The sequence below is a fragment of the Simochromis diagramma genome, unplaced genomic scaffold, assembly GCF_900408965.1.
Source record: "Simochromis diagramma unplaced genomic scaffold, fSimDia1.1 OVJJ01000321.1, whole genome shotgun sequence".
Lineage (NCBI taxonomy): Eukaryota > Metazoa > Chordata > Actinopteri > Cichliformes > Cichlidae > Simochromis > Simochromis diagramma.
Window position 1 is genome coordinate 16620910 of NW_024386772.1, and position 18516 is coordinate 16639425.

Sequence of the window (18516 nt, forward strand, 5' to 3'; positions counted from 1 at the left end):
TAATTGTCATAGTTTTCCATTTGATTTTACCCATTTTTGCTTTCTAAATGTCTGTCTGCTTCTGACTTCCCTTTCAATCCCTGCTCTTTCCCCCTTCAACCACTTTTGCGTTCTGCCTTTTTTTAAAATCCTCTTCTAGCTTTTAGCCTTTTTATTCTCGATCTCCATTTCCTGTCTAACTTCCGTCTTACTCCTCCTCTTCTTCTCCATGCGCCGCTGACGTTTCTCCTCACGCCTCTTGGCTTCCTCCACCTCCTGGTGTTGACGGCACTTGTGGAAGTTCTCCACCACCACGCCAACAAACATGTTGAGGACAAAAAAGCTAACGATGAGAAGGAAGGAGATGAAATACAGCAACATCCACGGGTTGTTGTTGGTTATCGGCTGGGGTTGGAGATGTGGAAGTATTATGTTGTGATGGGAAAGGAGACAAAAAGAGAGTTACTGAGATTAAAAAAAATAAAAGGTTGTTTCCTCATAAAATCATAAAAGCTTATATTCAGGTACCTGCTGGTCCACACCCACGGCGTCCAAACCGTGGTACATGATATTGACCCAGCCGTCTTTGGAGGCGAGTACAAACAGAGACATCAGAGCCTAGACAATACAGGGATGTGAACCAAAAACACTGTTATCCTTACCTCACCCCGACAACTACACACTTTTCTATTATGTACTGTAAAACATGTAAGTGCAGGAACCGCACGTGGTACTCACCTGTCCCAGGTTGTCAAAGTTGTACTTATGGTGGACCCACTTATAGTTGACTTGCAGACAGTCAGACTTGTTGGTGATGTTTTTGACATCAGGACCCAAGCAGTAGAAGAACTTGCCTTTAAAGAGCTGTCAGTTCAAGGACAAAGAAACCAAGATTTGGAGCTCTCTACTTATATATAAAACAGAGAAATACGCCTTAGAGAGACTGGATCTCTTTAAGGAGCTTAAAGCGTAAAATAATAAGCTGATAAAACCTCACACCAGCTCGAAATGTTGTGCAGTGAGGGAAGAAGTAGTAGTTGAAGACAGCTGTTCCTACCTGGACCCCGAGGATACCAAAGATGATGAAGAATGCGCAGCAGATGAGGACAATGTTGCCAATGGGTTTGAGGGAGGTGATGAGAGTTTCCACCACCAGCTTCAGGCCTGGGGCTCTGCTAATCACTCTGAAGAAAGGAGAGGGGTAAATGGATGAAAAAAAACATACATCAATGAAGTCCAGTGTGAGGTCTTTTTTTAAACCACAATACTGTCAGATACAAAGACTGAACCGTTCTTGCAATTCATTTTTGTCCTGTGCAATAAGACCTTTACGCCTACATGAACTTTCTTTTCAAAATGACAGGAAATGAAATCAGATTTTTTTTTAAAAACTTGATTTTCAGAAACTATTTGTTTAGGGTATGTTTTAGTGTTTAGACATGTTTCCTTCATCTTTACCTCAAATCCACGCAAACATGGAAACAATATCGTTACATCACAGCTTTGTGTGATCAAACAAGACCCGATGTCCTCTACAAGTGACAGAAGATCAAAACACTGCAGGAAACATATCTGTGGGACAAAATAATCTCTACACTGGATTTTTAGATTGTTGATCTGTCGGTCAGAGCATTACTAATTAGCCATTTTCAGTTAAAACATTAAAGAACAACATTTTCACAGGTTTGTAAAAACTGTATGGACAGCAAAGATTGACAGGAAACATGATGATGATCATGCCTGACTTTCAGGAGATCAGGAAAAAAGATACAATAAAAACATAATGATAATAAAAAGAAAGAAAAATGCATGGCTTGCTGCCAACCTGAGGGGACGCAGTGTCCTGAGCAGCCGGAGAACTCTGAGCACACCCAGGATCTTGGCCCCTCCCGCCATGGACACGACAATGTCAATCAAAGACACAAAAACCAGGAAACCATCCAGAATGTTCCAGCTGCTCCGCAGATAAGCCTGTTCTCCCACATACAGACCCATGGAAACCACCTGGAGATGAGAAAGCAGACATGAAGCGCCACATTACAAACTGGTAATATCCACCGGTCTAGTGCAGAACACCCAAAAGACCAGTTCCCTTCTTACTGACTCGTGAATAAATATTAGCGTATATCATATTAGCATATGATGGGATTTAACATGTCTGTGAGTTTAAATGTTACGAGTGGTTATTGTACAGGCACATAATCACAGATGGATGCTGTTTTGGTAAGCAGCAGTGGGAGCATTATGTCTGCTTCGGCAAAAAATCTGCAACTGACATTTGAAGCCGTTTGCTGAGTGTTTGCTAAAGCTTCAGAGGGACCGTGGGGGTTAGTGTGCAAACATCAAGATGGCTGAAAGATCAGTGCCTGGCACACATCTTAGCTCTGAATGCCAAAATGTTAACAGCCTTCGATAATAAAAGTGTCAATTAATTTATAACGAGTGTGCTATAGAGTTTGCTATTCTAATTATGCAATAGGACTGGTATTTACTCTATGAACAGTTTCTGTGTGAAATTATATCTTTGAAATCTTTCAAAATTAATGAATATATTATGTAATAATGCATCTGAAGAAACCTCAGACATGCTGACCAACCCTGCAGTGTTGTTCATTTATGTAGCTGCATTTTGCATACATCGTTAAACTACATGGCGGAGTCCTATAGGGACATTAAAGTTACACAAACAAACACACCGGCACACAATGTGTAAGCCACACAAAAGTCCAGACAGACAGAGACATGAAGGGAGACATGTACGGCTCAGCCAGGGGGCTGACAAGGCTGTAGCTCCTCGACGTACGGTGGTTGGTTAATAATTGATTGTGGGAGTGCATAATTGATGGCCCACTTGTGCCAGAGCCTTTCTCAGAGAATACAGACTCTGTGGTGGAGGGAGGAAGAGAAAATTAAAGAGGGAAAGAATGAGGAAACAAAAATATTTGAGAGTCAGGGAAAAAAAAATAGGTGAGAACAGAAGGAGTCTCAGGAAGTGAAAAAAACAAACAGACTTAAAAAAAGGACCACTTAATATAGAAGTGGACTGGAGGAGGGACAGAGTGTGGGGGAGTGCTGAAGATGGACTGCTTCCATAGGAGTAGACTAGTCCCTAATTAATGACATTGCTTAATTGCTCTATTCTCCATAGGAACGGGGGAATTACTGAGAAAGGAGGGAGGAGAAGAGGATGGGCCGTGGGTCACTAAGGCAAAGGCAATTCAGAGCGAGAGACAACCCTGAACACATGGGAGGAAACACAGAGAAACGACGCCTCTGCGCCGCCTGCATTGGCAGTAATAGAGAGACAGGTTGTAAAACGTTACCTTGAGTGTCATCTCGCCCACAAAGATGGCAGTAAAGATGTAGTTGGAGATGGTAAGAAACACTCTTTCCTGGACAGAAATAGGAGCGGGGGGAGAGAGCGGGAGAGAGGGTTGACAGTCAGAAAGTGAAGATGGGCCAATTAGGAGTAGTAAAAACAGCACTTACTGCACCTTATAGATCATAAAAGTGAATTCATCCTCGGAGAATACAAACAGCTACTGCACAGAAACTGCAGAAAGGAGCTGGAGTTTCAAACACATGCGTGCAAACAAACATTTTAGATTTACCAAGCTGCCCTGTAGTATCTTTGGCCTTTCCAGAGCCACTGTGATGCAGTTGGAGAAGATAAAGGCCAGTACTACGTAGTCGAACAGCTTATGGGCAATGATAGATTGGCACATCTGTCTGAACCTGGAAGAAGATAGCAGGGGAGAAGAGAAAAAAAAGTTAAACTGAAGGGAACAATGAAAGGCCTCAGTCTGCCCAGACGCACTTTTAAAACCCCTTCCATCCAATCGGAATGAGAGCCAAGTTCCCTGAATGTGCATGGGAGCTCCCTAACATCTTGGTGAGTAAATAGCTTCATTCAGCCCCTGTTTACATCTCTCCTAATTCAAAACAAATTACATTAACAACACTCTCAGAAGCACCAGACTCCTGAGTACAGTTCTCTGCAGGGGGAACAGAATAGAGAGATAAGAGAGAAACAAACGGAGTAAGAGAGACAAGTGTGTGTGTGTGTGTGTGTGGGTGTGTGAGGTGGGGGGGGGGCAGAAAGAGATGGGACGTATAAATACTGAATATGCATTTCAAAACTTAGCATGTGAGGCTGTGCACTGCCAAAAAGCAATTAAATGTCTCTGCTGCAGTGTTTATAAGGGATGGATGAAAAGAAACGGAATGAATATGAAAATGAATTGACTACGAGAGCAAGCGAGATCGACTTTATTCCAAACTGTTCGGGGACACACATGGACACGTTTAAATGGCTTTTATTGAAATACTCAACTGTGCCTAGTCAAACCCTTCCTCTCAGATTGTAACATGGCATCACTACAAATTAATGCATAATTTAATGAACTGCCTACAGTATTAAATTTATGCCTCCCCTCTTGCTCTCCGACTAAAGGGGAGGGTTCAGAGGAGATCGCTTTGCTATTTGTAAGGTGGCGATCAATGTCCTAATGCAGAGGTGCTTTCGCAGGAACTTGAAACTGTCCTTCACATTGATGAGCTGTGAAACAGAACTGGGCAATCCGTTCGTACGTTTGGAAGACTTGAGCACAGCATCGGTAAAGGCTTCGGATAAAGGCGAGGCTTACTTGTTCTGCGGGGAGAAAAGGAAGACGGACCAGTCTTCTCTGGTCTCACACCAGTCTGGTCTGTATGCTTCTAACATCTTCTGGATGCGGAAGCACAAGCTCTGCAACAAACACACATATCAGTGCAGATCATGGCACACACACACATGCACACACACACACACACACACATACAGAACGGCAGAGCGAAACCGTCTGTTTAGATTCCATAATTAAATTATTTACCAAAGTGAAACACTTCTATGGCAACAGCTCGGAGCATCTTCCAACATTACCATCTGTATAGCTCTTTCCCCCGCTGTCTAAATAGTCCTTTCTAATTAACCTTGTTTCCCTCATACACAGACTTGTTTATAATGAAAACAATGAGGCTCCCATGAGGCCCAGGTGATAGGGAGTGCGGGCTTTGCACAAAGTAGTTGGCAATCCTACACAAGAGAGCGGGAGATTATTGCACATGTAAAGCCTTATACTTGAACATAAAAGCTAATGGTTTGGTTGTTGTGTATTACAAACCTAGATTGTGTTTCTTTGTTCTCTCTAAATGCTCTTACATAGTGCGTCTTAGAGCTGCTTCTGAGGAATATTTCCTCATGCATCTGTGTCTAATTTCCTTAACCACACATGCACACAATAGTAGCCTACATAGTCGATGTCATCATCCAGGTCCTCTCGATCCTTGCTCCGTGCGTTGACCTGGGGGAAGACCTCGGCCATCAGGTGGCTCTGGGGATTGGACCCTCCGGCCTGCTCGGTTGGATGTCTAGGCGGGGGCTGGAGGAGCTGTGACAGTGGAGTCTTCCCGTTACAGTCTTGGTGAAGCCCTCCGAAGTTGCCACCGCTGCTGATTATCATCCCTCCAGAGAGGCTCTTCTTTCTGTGGTTGGCATTAAGAGTCATGGAGGGAAGGGGGTGCTGCAGAGGGTGAGTTTGTCCAGGCACCTGGAGCAGGTGTGGCAGCTCTAGTGATAGAGCTCTTCGGTCTCTCCTGGGTCCAAAAGAACCCGGGAGCATGGGATGGGGAAGGTGGAGGGAGTGGGGAGCGACAGGAGGTGGGGAGAGAAGAGACTCCTCCTCGTCCGGCTGGATACGATGTAGGTGGTGGTGTGGGGATGAGGAGGCACGGGGACCTCGGATTCGCAGGCTTCCTCCGACCACCCCTCCTAGACCTCCCAAGCCGTAGCCATAGAAGGGCCTTGAGGAAGTCGGGGTGAAGCCAGGACTAGCAGAGGGGGATGAGGAGGAGCACGGCCGGCCTCCTAGGCTGTTCCAGCTAGAGCGGCGGGTCAACAAGGCATGGTGCTGGGGAGCCAGAGCACGGCCCCAGTTGTGGTAACCTCGACCTGGATACTGAGAGAGAAAGACTGATATGATATCTGGAAGTAATATAACATCAGTGCAACTCTTATTACTAATTATTTTAATCATTTGCTATTCATTACAGTTCCGTTTAATTAGGCTAGCTGTAGCTCAGGAGGTAGAACAGGTCATCTGCTAATAGCACAGATGGCGGTTCAATCAGTGGACCAAATATCCCAAATATCCTTGGACAAATACTGATCCCAAGTTGCTCTCAGATGCATTCATCTAAGTATGAATGTGTGTGAATGTTAGATAGAAACGTGCTTAGATAGAAAATGTATGAATGGGCAAATGAGGCAAGTGCTTTGAGTGCTCAGGCAGAGTAGATAAACACTAAATAAGAACCAGCACACACATTTTCAGATTTATAAGCAAGCGTAAAACCTTGAAATGTGATGAAAATCTATGTTTGCAACTCTATAAATACTGCTGTTAAATTATACCGACCAATTAAATTTTATGTCATAAGAGCTAACGATGTAGCAGCTATGCTCTTTGCTTGCGTACATTTTTCTGCTACTTTATGCACAGTCCCATCAACTTACCACAGCCCTCTGCTCCAGGTTGGCTCTGCCAAGAGAAATGACACTATTCTTCCTGGAGCTGAGAGCAAAGGTCAACCTCTCTCCTGGAAACAAACCGGCAGGCAATGGGGACATGTCCAGGTGCCCGTTGGGAGTCAGGGTACATATCTTTGGGTCTGCAGGAAAGAAGAAGAAGGAGGAGGAGGACAGGGAAAAAGAAAATAAACAGTGCTAAATGGTGGGAAGAAGAAAAATAAGACAGATGAGTGAGAAGGAAAACTATAAGACTAAATAAGGCCTTCCCTCCTTTTGTTTGCCTTGTCTTTGTTGATGCCATGAAAGCAGAAAACTCCACACTCTCCATCACTGTATGCAATTAATGTCTTAAAACAATGTTACAGTCAGCTCCAGGAGGAAGAGGAAGATTTCATTTACACTAAATTGCCTTACAGGACCAGGGAGGAACTTGTAATAGCGAAACAGAGGATATCTCAGAGTGCTTGTCCATTCTCAAACGTGTCTTTTGATGGAATAGGTCTCAGTAAACATTGTCATTCCAAATGTGTTTCCCTTCCATGTACCCTGACATTTATGGGCAAGATTTGTGATCAGACGCCATCAGAGGACTCGCTAATGCGCTGCTAAATGCTGCTCGCTGCTGCAGGATAGTGGTTCTTGGTGAGTTCGCTTTTGTTACGCCGGGGGATATGTGGGGAGAGAAGTGGATGGAGGAATGGCATCAGTCATGCATTATTTAAAGTTTGCTCTGCTTACATTCCAGACCGGGACAAGGAAAAAGAAAAAGGTGCTTAGGTATGTTTGTTGTGGAACTCATACCAAGTTTTTGATGCCCGAGGCACAACAAATCACCTGACGCCACAGAGCTTGAATATGATGGTGCCCCTCGAGCAAACAGATTTAAGTGTTGCAAAGTTGATGCTGAATAATAACAAGAATTTTTCAAAAACTGTTATATTTGCAAATCTGTAAGTTTTGGGGAGAAATGGCAATAAAATTCTAGAGTTGAGAAAAAAAAAATGTCTGTAAAGAAAAATATGCAGTGAAGCTGTGGGAGGTAGCATTCACCTGATAGGTGCAGGGAGTCTTTCTGTTTGTCACTGTCATCGAAATTGCAGGAAGACCTGTCATCGTCTGAGTAGGAGCGATTTGCATCACCCTGTTTTTGGGGACAGTGAGAGAAAATAAATGGGCGAATCAGAGAGACAGAAGAAACAAACAACAAAGCAAAGAGCGTGTAACAAAGAAAGAAAGAAAAGAAATAATGAGCAATTACAAGCTAACAATTACAAGCTTACACATTCCTAATTTTCAGTTCTTTCTTTATTACCTAATTATCTAAGACACATTTCCTCCCAGGGCTGTTTGTTAGCACTCACTTGTCAGATCTAGCTCTGAAACACTGATGTTTACTTCTCCGCTGTAACTGTGACACGAGTCAGTGACTGCAGTTTGTGGACGTTCAGTATTCCTACGTGGGTGAAAACCCAGCAGTTCACATGAACTTATGTGGATGTGGATTGTGTTAGATGACCTAACTGTTATAAAATCTGCATTTTTAGGGGTGCAGAGGACTTTTTCTTCATGATAACAAAAGTAATTGAAAGAGATCTGTCAGCATGACTCTTTGGCCTTAAAAGTAAATGTGCAAAATACAGAACTCCATAACTTAACTACTTTTGGGGAGTATGAATAGCCATGGGGGAGGTCTTTATAAGCAGGAAAAACTGTAAAACCTGCAAAAATACAGTTAAAACTTCCAAGTGTGTGCCCTCCTTCACATTTTCTAAAGCCGTCTAGTGGTCCAGATGGGCCAACTCTGGCCCCCAGGCCTTATGTTTGACACCCCTGGCTTAAAGTGACAGCTTGTTTCTGTTATTCTTAAAGGCCAATGCTTGTCTAATTATTTCATATTCGTCCGGTTGTCTCAAACCTTTCAGTCAGGACTATTTTATTTGGAATTTGGCTCAATTAAAATACGCATGAGCACAGACAATTAGAGATAAAGAAAGCGGTTACATTACATTCATTATGCAGAAAATTAATAATGTATTTCCTACTTTTGTGTGGACATTGCTATTAAAGTAATCCACTGGGTCCTTATTTCCTCAGACACAGGAAGTGCGTACACACTCTTGTGCTCACTTGTGCAGCCAACAACAGAAGATTTACTATGCTTTGGTTGGAGGTCAAACAGAAGAAGTAGCTTCAGCAAGAATGAATAATAATAATGAAAAAAATAGCTGGCTGTTTAATCAAGGTAGCTGCTTATTATTTGTTCAAGCCAGTGGTCCCCAACCCCCGGGCCTCGGACCAGTACCGGTCCGTGAGTTGTTTGGTACCGGGCCGCGAGAATTGAGGCTCAGGTGTGAAATGTGTGGTTTTCAGGGTTTTTAATCGGTTTTCAGTGTTATTTTGTTATCGTTTTTATCGTTAACTCGGTTTTCTTGGGTCTTTTCACGTGTGTTATGAATAACTCTTCTATTTTTCAGTAGCGGTACTAGTTTTATTTTGTTGTATTTTTCCGCGACACCTTAAAGGCCGGTCTGTGAAAATATTGTCGGGCGTAAACCGGTCCGTGGCACAAAAAAGGTTGGGGGCCGCTGGTTTAAGCCACTGTGAAGGCTGCAAAAGTCCCAAAAAACTAAAAGACAGCCTGAAAACACATGATGAATCTCAAAAAGCAAAAAGGCAGTTATTTTCTATTGATTTGGCTAGTCTGCTTGGTCATTTTCTCTCATCTCCATGCTGCCTATTCCCCTAAATCCAGGTGCCTTACCTCTGCTTGAAAACCCTCAACCAAGATGGCCACGAGCAAATTGAAGAGCACGTAGTTTCCGAACGTCATAAGAGCTACAAAGTAGAGAGCGGCGCAGGGAGAGGTGGACGCCATGCCATTGTACAGCACCATGTTCCAGTCCTCCTGGGTGAGAATCTGCAGCAAACATATGCACAGAGTGAAACAGGGGACACACAAAAACAGGCACAGACACTCACCTACACAAAAAAAGTGTATGTGCAGTCATAAGCGCATGTGTGTCTGAACTATTCTTACCTGAAAAACGGTGACGATAGCCCAAAGCAAGGAGTCAAAGTTCTTCCTGTCAGGCACGGTGTCCCCTGCTTCTGTCTTCAAGCTAAACTTACAGCCAAATATGTGCATCCCTAAGATGCTGCAACACAAACAAGGGTTTTGTCCTGTAATTACTTATTTCAGTCACAAATCCTATCGCAGAGTGAGAATGCAATTATGTTGTTAAACTGGATGTTTTAACAAGAATATGAAATCCAGACAATGCCATTAATATAAGTGCTGCTTAGAGGAATTATGAAGACATTTGATTTTAAGGTTAAAGTCTCTGTAGCTCTGTGATTTAACTGGTCACTAATGGCTATAGTAATTAGGAGTATGGGCCAAATGCCAGTGGCTCAGGATATCATTAGCTGACTAAAAGCTCAGATGTCATCTATTTTCTCACACTCATGCTTCACTAGAGAGATAAAGAAGCTGGCTGGCAGGTATGCATACACACATACGTAAGATTGGGTAACAATCAGTATACAAGCATAACATCATTATGCAGCAGCATGTAAGTCATCTATCAATGTCAAAGTGACTGGTGCCAGTTATGATAAATTCTCCTGTTAACACATCATTTTTCAATTATTTTAAAGTCATCAGCAGGTACATCATAAATATTTTCTTAGGTGTAATATGAAGGTAGAATGAATGTTTAAGGGATCCATATACCTGAGTAAGTAATTAAATTAAGTATTAGTGTAATTCACCCTTTCTGTGACTGAGATTTTACAGTTGACCTACTGGAATGATTGGTACCAGGAAAGCGTTGCTAACAGTAATTTACAGGCAATTTGAAAACTGTCCAAACTTAAATTAAACCATCTTATTAATATGCTGCACTAGAACTTGGATATGACAACTTAATACAATACAGTTTACCTTTGTCACTGTTCTTTGGCCAGAGACCTATCTGTCTGGTGTAATAGAGACTCAAATGTTTAGAGAAATAATTCTCATTACCTTAGTGGCAGAAGAAAAGTCGGAAAGGGACACAAGGTCCAAAAAGAATAAGCTTGATGTAGCTGCATTTGTGCTGTGTAGGCGCAAATGCTGCGGAACTGCATTGTTATAAATTAACCCCAGAAAGACTGATGCATGAAATAATTGCCAGAAAATTAACTTTAAAAAAACAAAACAAAACTGTGTTGAAAAAGTATTGATTGAACCTTCTGACAAATTTAAAAAACATATAAAAAATTTAAAATTGTATCACTTTTGCTACATCTGGGATTTTTGAGCAGCGTAAAGTGTTGCGTAAAGTGTGCACCAATCAGATCACTTTGAAGTGATCTGATTGGTGCACACGAGACAACATGGAGCCTGCGTTCGGCTTGGCTCCTCCACTTCAGATCACTCTCCTAAACGCTCGCTCCATAGCCAGCAAATCATTTATACTGAATGACTTTTTTAGCAGTAATAGTCTGGACTTCATGTCACTGTTCACCGAGACAATTTTGCTTGCAGGACTATGGACTCTGAGTTTTTCCCTTCCTTTGAGTCACAACTTCTTAAGGTTGGTTCTTCAGATATATTTTATTGTGTTTTAATTTACCGCCCTCCCGGCCCCATTGGTGTTTTTATTCGAGATTTTACTGACTTTTTATCTTCCAGTATTAAACTGGAGAAAGTCTTAATGATTGTGGATTTCAACCTCCGCGTGGATGATCTTAGGTGTAGCATGGCCTCTGACTTTCTATCCATTACAGACTCTTTTCATTTTATTCAGCATGTCTCTGGACCCACCCATGTTAAAGACCACACCTTGGACCTTGTGTTTTCTCTTGGCTTAGACATAACTAATGTCTGTGTTAAAGACGTACAAGTGAGTGACCATTCCTGTGTTACTCTTAGTCTTAGCTTCCCTCTGTACACACAACCTTCTAATCTCATGTTCCATAAGCGGTTCATAAATCAGGATGTTGCTTTGAAGTTTTCTAATATGTTGGACCCTCATGTGATGAGTGGCTGCACTGATGCTGATGTTGCTACACAGTGTTTTAACAATCACTGCTTGGAGATTTTAAATTCAGTGGCACCTGAATATTGTATTGTATAATTTATTTATTTCAATTTTTCAGGAAATAAGAAATAAATCTCACTGATGAGGCAGCAGTCTCAGAAATCCAGGTATCAAATATGATGCACTTGGCTTAGAGGGTCAATAGTATTGTTTTGTGCAAACTGTGTTCCAGTCTTTATTTAGAGCTGCCTGCACCAAGTGCTTTTATGTTAATCTCCTACTATTCCAAGAGGGCTTTTATTTCAAACTGTCAACCCAATGATTTGTTTTATGCTATTAAACTATCCTGTGTACTGCTGCACTCTCCAACACTCATCTTTTTTCTCTTCTCTTCCCCCTCACTCACTAATGGCAGATCACTGCCTCTCCCTGAGCTTTCTTCCAGTCAAAAGGGAGATTTCTTTTCTTCCTACTCTCACCAAGTGCTTGCTCACAGGGGATCATCTAATATTGTAGGGTCTTTACCTTACAATGGGAAGCAGCTTGAGGCAACAGTTTATATATATATATATATATATATATATATATATATACAGGGAGTGCAGAATTATTAGGCAAGTTGTATTTTTGAGGAATAATTTTATTATTGAACAACAACCATGTTCTCAATGAACCCAAAAAAACCTCAATATCAAAGCTGAATGTTTTTGGAAGTAGTTTCTAGTTTGTTTTTAGTTTTAGCTATTTTAGGGGGATATCTGTGTGTGCAGGTGACTATTACTGTGCATAATTATTAGGCAACTTAACAAAAAACAAATATATACCCATTTCAATTATTTATTTTTACCAGTGAAACCAATATAACATCTCCACATTCACAAATATACATTTCTGACATTCAAAAACAAAACAAAAACAAATCAGCGACCAATATAGCCACCTTTCTTTGCAAGGACACTCAAAAGCCTGCCATCCATGGATTCTGTCAGTGTTTTGATCTGTTCACCATCAACATTGCGTGCAGCAGCAACCACAGCCTCCCAGACACTATTCAGAGAGGTGTAGTGTTTCCCCTCCTTGTAAATCTCACATTTGATGATGGACCACAGGTTCTCAATGGGGTTCAGATCAGGTGAACAAGGTGGCCATGTCATTAGTTTTTCTTCTTTTATACCCTTTCTTGCCAGCCACGCTGTGGAGTACTTGGACGCGTGTGATGGAGCATTGTCCTGCATGAAAATCATGTTTTTCTTGAAGGATGCAGACTTCTTCCTGTACCACTGCTTGAAGAAGGTGTCTTCCAGAAACTGGCAGTAGGACTGGGAGTTGAGCTTGACTCCATCCTCAACCCGAAAAGGCCCCACAAGCTCATCTTTGATGATACCAGCCCAAACCAGTACTCCACCTCCACCTTGCTGGCGTCTGAGTCGGACTGGAGCTCTCTGCCCTTTACCAATCCAGCCACGGGCCCATCCATCTGGCCCATCAAGACTCACTCTCATTTCATCAGTCCATAAAACCTTAGAAAAACCAGTCTTGAGATATTTCTTGGCCCAGTCTTGACGTTTCAGCTTGTGTGTCTTGTTCAGTGGTGGTCGTCTTTCAGCCTTTCTTACCTTGGCCATGTCTCTGAGTATTGCACACCTTGTGCTTTTGGGCACTCCAGTGATGTTGCAGCTCTGAAACATGGCCAAACTGGTGGCAAGTGGCATCTTGGCAGCTGCATGCTTGACTTTTCTCAGTTCATGGGCAGTTATTTTGCGCCTTGGTTTTTCCACACGCTTCTTGCGACCGTGTTGACTATTTTGAATGATTGTTCGATGATCACGCTTCAGAAGCTTTGCAATTTTGAGACTGCTGCATCCCTCTGCAAGATATCTCACTATTTTTGACTTTTCTGAGCCTGTCAAGTCCTTCTTTTGACCCATTTTGCCAAAGGAAAGGATGTTGCCGAATAATTATGCACACCTGATATAGGGTGTTGATGTCATTAGACCACACCCCTTCTCATTACAGCGATGCACATCACCTAATATGCTTAATTGGTAGTAGGCTTTCGAGCCTATACAGCTTGGAGTAAGACAACATGCATGAAGAGGATGATGTGGACAAAATACTCATTTGCCTAATAATTCTGCACTCCTTGTATATATATATATATATATATATTAGGGGTGCAACGATATTCGTATCGATATTGAACCGTTCGATACAGTGCTTTCGGTTCGGTACGCATATGTATCGAACAATACAAAATTTGTAATTTATTTTATCAACTTTCCTTCTGACGATGCTGTCTGTGTTGAGCGCTCAGTGAATCTGCGTTCGACTACTCCGCCTAGGCTGCACTGTCGAGCGCAGATCCACTGAGCGCTCAACACAGACAGCATAGTCAGAAGGAAGAGCGCAGGGCAAGCTAGCGAGACAGAAGTTAAGCTCTCCTTGCAACATGGCAAATTGAACCTCCCCCACCCTCATTCAGATCTGGCGTTTGGAATTATTTTGGTTTTCATGTCACGTATGACCCTGAAGGTAAGCGCGTCATGGACTAAAGTAAAAAAGTATGTTGGATGTGCCACGCAATGCTCAATTACATGGGTGGGAACTAGTGTGTTAGCGCAGTTAGCTCGTTAACGTGTTGGCCGTCTAGCCCCACGCACGGGTCGATCAGGGGTAGCTCGTTAACGGAGATTTGCCGTGTTGTGGCATTAACGTCATTTCAACGAGATTAATGCTGACAGCACTAGTGGGAACACAACGAATATGACTGCACATTTACGCCGACATCATCCTAGTGCAAAGACAAGTGGAAGCAGACAAAAACAACAAGCATGCATGCTACAAACTTTACCCGAGTCATTTAGATAGCCGTTAGCACATGATTCTCCTTATGGGGACCTGATATGTTTAATATTGTGGCGAGCTCAGACAAGGTGGAGACAGAGGTGTCGTTTGGTCTTGCTTCCCGTGAGCTAGCCAGGGAGCACAGCCGTTTATTGACATCTGCAGAAGAACACTGCCGCTAGCTAACTGCTCAGCGCAGCAACCGCACAGCAACAACAACAACAACACCACACAGGGCGCCCTCTGACCCCGGAAGGACACACCGTCGCAGCGAGAGGGCGTCACCCGTCACTATGGCAACATAAACAAAACATAACTGTACAAACAGAACCCCCAACAGCCCTGACCCGCTACAATATGCTGCTGAGAATATAGCCCAGAAGAAGCGTATAGTATAGCTTTTATTTTGGAAAGAGCCATTTCTCTGTAATAAACTCTCTTTTCCAAAGATGAGTGATTCCTCAATCAGATACAGGGCTTGCAACATCGCTAGCCCGACGTCCCGGGGCTAGCGATTTTTCCAGTCGGGCTACCAAAATCTATCTCTGCCCTGCCCGTCGGGCTATTGTAGGAAGGAAAAATATATGTCAATGCTTTTGCATTCTTTCGGAAATGTAGCTGGGTAATTATGTCATTGGCATCGATGAGCCACTGTCAATATGTGACATATTGAAATCACGTTTGAATTTGCGCTTGTTTTTTTGCTTTCACTTTGCAATCGCGCGAACTGTGTATAGAGAGCAACAGCACTGATTGGTGAGTGACGATAATTTGCGCACCAATTCCTCTGACATCGTCTTATCAATCGTTAGCTTACTATGCAAACATGACAAGTGAAATCTCCCGCAGCAAGCTTAAACATATGAGAAGTTGATCGCGCAGAGAATCGCTGACCGTTATGTGTGTGTGTGTAAAAGAAGCAGGATATATATTTTAGTTCTGCTGAGCCAAATAAGACAGGTCAGGGTGAAGAAGTGACAGCCAAAGAAAAGCTTACCGCAAAACGGAAAAGTTATGACAAATCAGACTATAAGGCAAAAAGAAAGTGCAGCTTTATGGTTTCTTGGACAAAAGAATTTCTGTGGCTGCAATATGACAAGCTAAATAACCGGGGCTGCACATAAGTGGTCCGCAGGTGTGCATTCGCTGTCAAAAAAACAAACCAAAAAAAAAACCGCGCACAAGATATGAAGTTGCAACGCGTGTTTGCATACAAAAGATTTTCTGGAGGAGGACAGACATTTGTTTAGAACTCTTAAAGATGTCGAAGAAGCTCCTTTAAGCAATTACTTTGGTGTTCCTCCACCTCCAAACAAATGTCAGAAGGAGTCCGAACCACAAAAAAGCACGTATTCTCGGAAAAGTGGTTGCAGGAGGTGAGCTGGCTTCAAACAAATGATGAACGCACAGAGATGTGGTGCGGAATGTGCCGTGAAAATCCCACTCTAGCGGACAAAAACAGTGCTTTTTATATGGACGCAAACGCGCGTTGCAACTTCTTATCTGGTGCGCGTCTTTTATTTTGACAGTGAATGCGCACATGCGGACCACTTATGTGCACCCGTGTAAATAACATAATGTTGTTGTGTTGGTGTGTTGTTGGTTTTCTCTCGATTTCTGAGTCGACAAGCGCCTTTGTTACTGGGACCAGTCATTTTAAGAAAGGCCCCCATTAGAACCCATGAGAAATGCAAGAAATGCATTATTGCTCAGTCTGCAATATCTTTCCCAGAACAAACACCAATTGCAAATAACATACTAAAAATAAACCTGAAAAATCTGTTTAGAACAGCGTACTATGTTGCAAAGAGTGAACTACCACTGGCAAAATTTAGCAGTCTTTGCAAACTTCAAAAAGCAAATGGCCTAGATCTTGGTTCCACTTGACTCTTACCCGTGACTTCAGTGGAAATTTCAAAGTCAGGATCTGACACAGACTGATTCATGTCCTACACAGTTCTTACAAGTTCATAGAAATTTCTGTTCAATTAGAACCAAGTATTTGAGTTGATGATTGTAATTTTTATACAATGTTGTAATTTGTTTTTCAACAATTTTTTGATTAATGTTTTGTTTCCTTTACAATATTATACTTTAATGTATAATACTGTAAAGGAAACAAAACATCAATCAAAAAATTGCTCTCTTTTTTATTCGGGCTACTTAAATTTATTTTGGGCTATCAAAAACTGAAGAGTCCCTGCCCGAAGGGCTACCAGGGATTTTGAAATTTTGAGAGCCCTGAGATATATTTATTTTTTTAATTACTTTTTTGTTTCAGCAACATTAAATTTAAAAACTGTACTTTTGAGTTAAAATATATATGTATAAGTTTAATAAATGACAAATTAAAAAGGCATGAACATTTTTTTGTATCGAAAAAATATCGAACCGTGACACCAAAGTATTGAACCGAACCGAACCGTGAATTTTGTGTATCGTTGCACCCCTAATATATACATATGTATGTACATATATGTATGTACATGCCCAAGAGTTACCTGAAGATGAAGATAAACAGCATAAGCAGCATGCAGAAGGTGGCCACATTGTCCATCGTCTTCATCAGAACCACAAGCTGCCGCCTCAGCGCAGGCATGAATCTCACCAGCTTAATGACCCTCAAAAGCCTGAATGTCCTCAGCACCGACAGACCACCGTCTGCCTGGCCAATGATCTCACACACACTGGGGCGAGAGCACACGTGTTTAAAAAGGAGGGGTAAAATGAGAATGGCAAAGATGTGGTGAAATTTGTAAAAATGTATGCGGTCATTTCAAAAGAAATATGGGGAAAGGAAGACCAAAATTAATAAGAGTCAAGAGAAATGAGGGGAAATAGATAAGAAAAGATTAGATAAGAGGCTAAGTTAGTCTTTAAAAAACAACATTCAATATTACACACATGAAGATAGAAAATTCTCATTCTGTAAGCACACATAATCCATACTAGGGTGATAAGGAACATACAGTATTCTCAATCAGCCACTCATATCACACACCTGATGATGACGATGATGCCATCAAAGATGTTATACGGATTCCTCAAGTATTCAAAGAAGCCAAAGGCAGTGAGCTTCAGGATCATCTCCAGCGTGAACATGCTGGTGAAGACGATGTTACAGATCTCCAGGACATTGGTCAGCTCCTCAGGCTTGGTGGAAACATCAAAACAAAATCAGAAGAGTGAGGATACAGACCGGTACCTCTTTTGTTGCACCATAAACCTCAAAATAGCTGGACCTAATATTGGAGTCACTGATTTCTCATGCTATTTGAGAGCTATTACAAAAAATGTACCATTATTTTCTTACCCTAAATTTCAACTGTGGAATACTACACGATGTGCACAAGCACCAGTGCCATGTCAGTGGAAAAAAGGTCAGAGTGACAAAACCAATGATGAGAAGGGAAGCGGTTACAGGAGCTCAAGCACTGCAAGTATTTGAAGTTAAAAACAGAGCAGTGCCAAATACACACAAAGAGATAAAAACAGTTAATATTAAACCAGTGCTTTTCAATCACAGCTGCTGTAACAATAGATACAGGAGCCGCTGCCAAACAAAACAACTGCGCTCGTATTACTTTTCTCTGCTTGCGCTGAAAAAGCTGCCAGTCAAACTGTCAGTCACTTGAAGACAGAATTTACCCTTACCTGGCACATAAAATTAACACATACATCTTATCTGAGAGAGGCAACAGTCTGAGATCAAGAGAAGAGGCTGAAAAGTGGGAAAACAAACAGTTTCCTGGCACAGCTGTTTATGTGAAATTGTAAAGGAAAACTCACATCAGGGGGAAAATAAACAGGAAATGAGAAAAGGGATGGAGAGTGTGCATTGCCTGTGTAGCACATGGTGTCAAACACTGGCTGAATAGGATAGCCTGTTATCTGGAATTGCCAAAGCGACTCATACATATATGAACACGCCACACATATAGCACACACACACCCCCGCACACCAGTCAATTCCGACTTTATTTCCATTTCTATGCGCAGACTGGCTTTATGCAAGTGCGCTTTGTGTGCGAGTGGATGTGAGTTATGCGCGATATGGATCAGATGCTTTCTCCGATACCCCCTGTGAATTTTAGTTTCAAA

General features: G+C 42.1%; 1 protein-coding gene across 4 annotated transcripts in view; it reads right to left on the reverse strand.

The window, feature by feature from the left end:
• The window catches only part of cacna1ia (calcium voltage-gated channel subunit alpha1 Ia), a 194008-nt gene that overhangs the window by 35696 nt on the left and 139796 nt on the right, over positions 1 to 18516 (reverse strand). For all 4 annotated transcript variants that reach the window (XM_040052996.1, XM_040052979.1, XM_040052987.1 and 1 more), the window contains exons 11-25: positions 17417 to 17568; positions 16917 to 17102; positions 9585 to 9702; positions 9309 to 9464; positions 7598 to 7688; positions 6533 to 6687; positions 5271 to 5975; positions 4626 to 4726; positions 3591 to 3714; positions 3303 to 3371; positions 1805 to 1983; positions 1037 to 1163; positions 718 to 843; positions 508 to 597; positions 192 to 384 (exon numbers count right to left, since the gene is read on the reverse strand). In XM_040052996.1, coding sequence (XP_039908930.1) covers positions 192 to 384; positions 508 to 597; positions 718 to 843; positions 1037 to 1163; positions 1805 to 1983; positions 3303 to 3371; positions 3591 to 3714; positions 4626 to 4726; positions 5271 to 5975; positions 6533 to 6687; positions 7598 to 7688; positions 9309 to 9464; positions 9585 to 9702; positions 16917 to 17102; positions 17417 to 17568 — 2572 coding nt within the window. The remainder of the gene's footprint in view (positions 1 to 191; positions 385 to 507; positions 598 to 717; positions 844 to 1036; positions 1164 to 1804; positions 1984 to 3302; positions 3372 to 3590; positions 3715 to 4625; positions 4727 to 5270; positions 5976 to 6532; positions 6688 to 7597; positions 7689 to 9308; positions 9465 to 9584; positions 9703 to 16916; positions 17103 to 17416; positions 17569 to 18516) is intronic.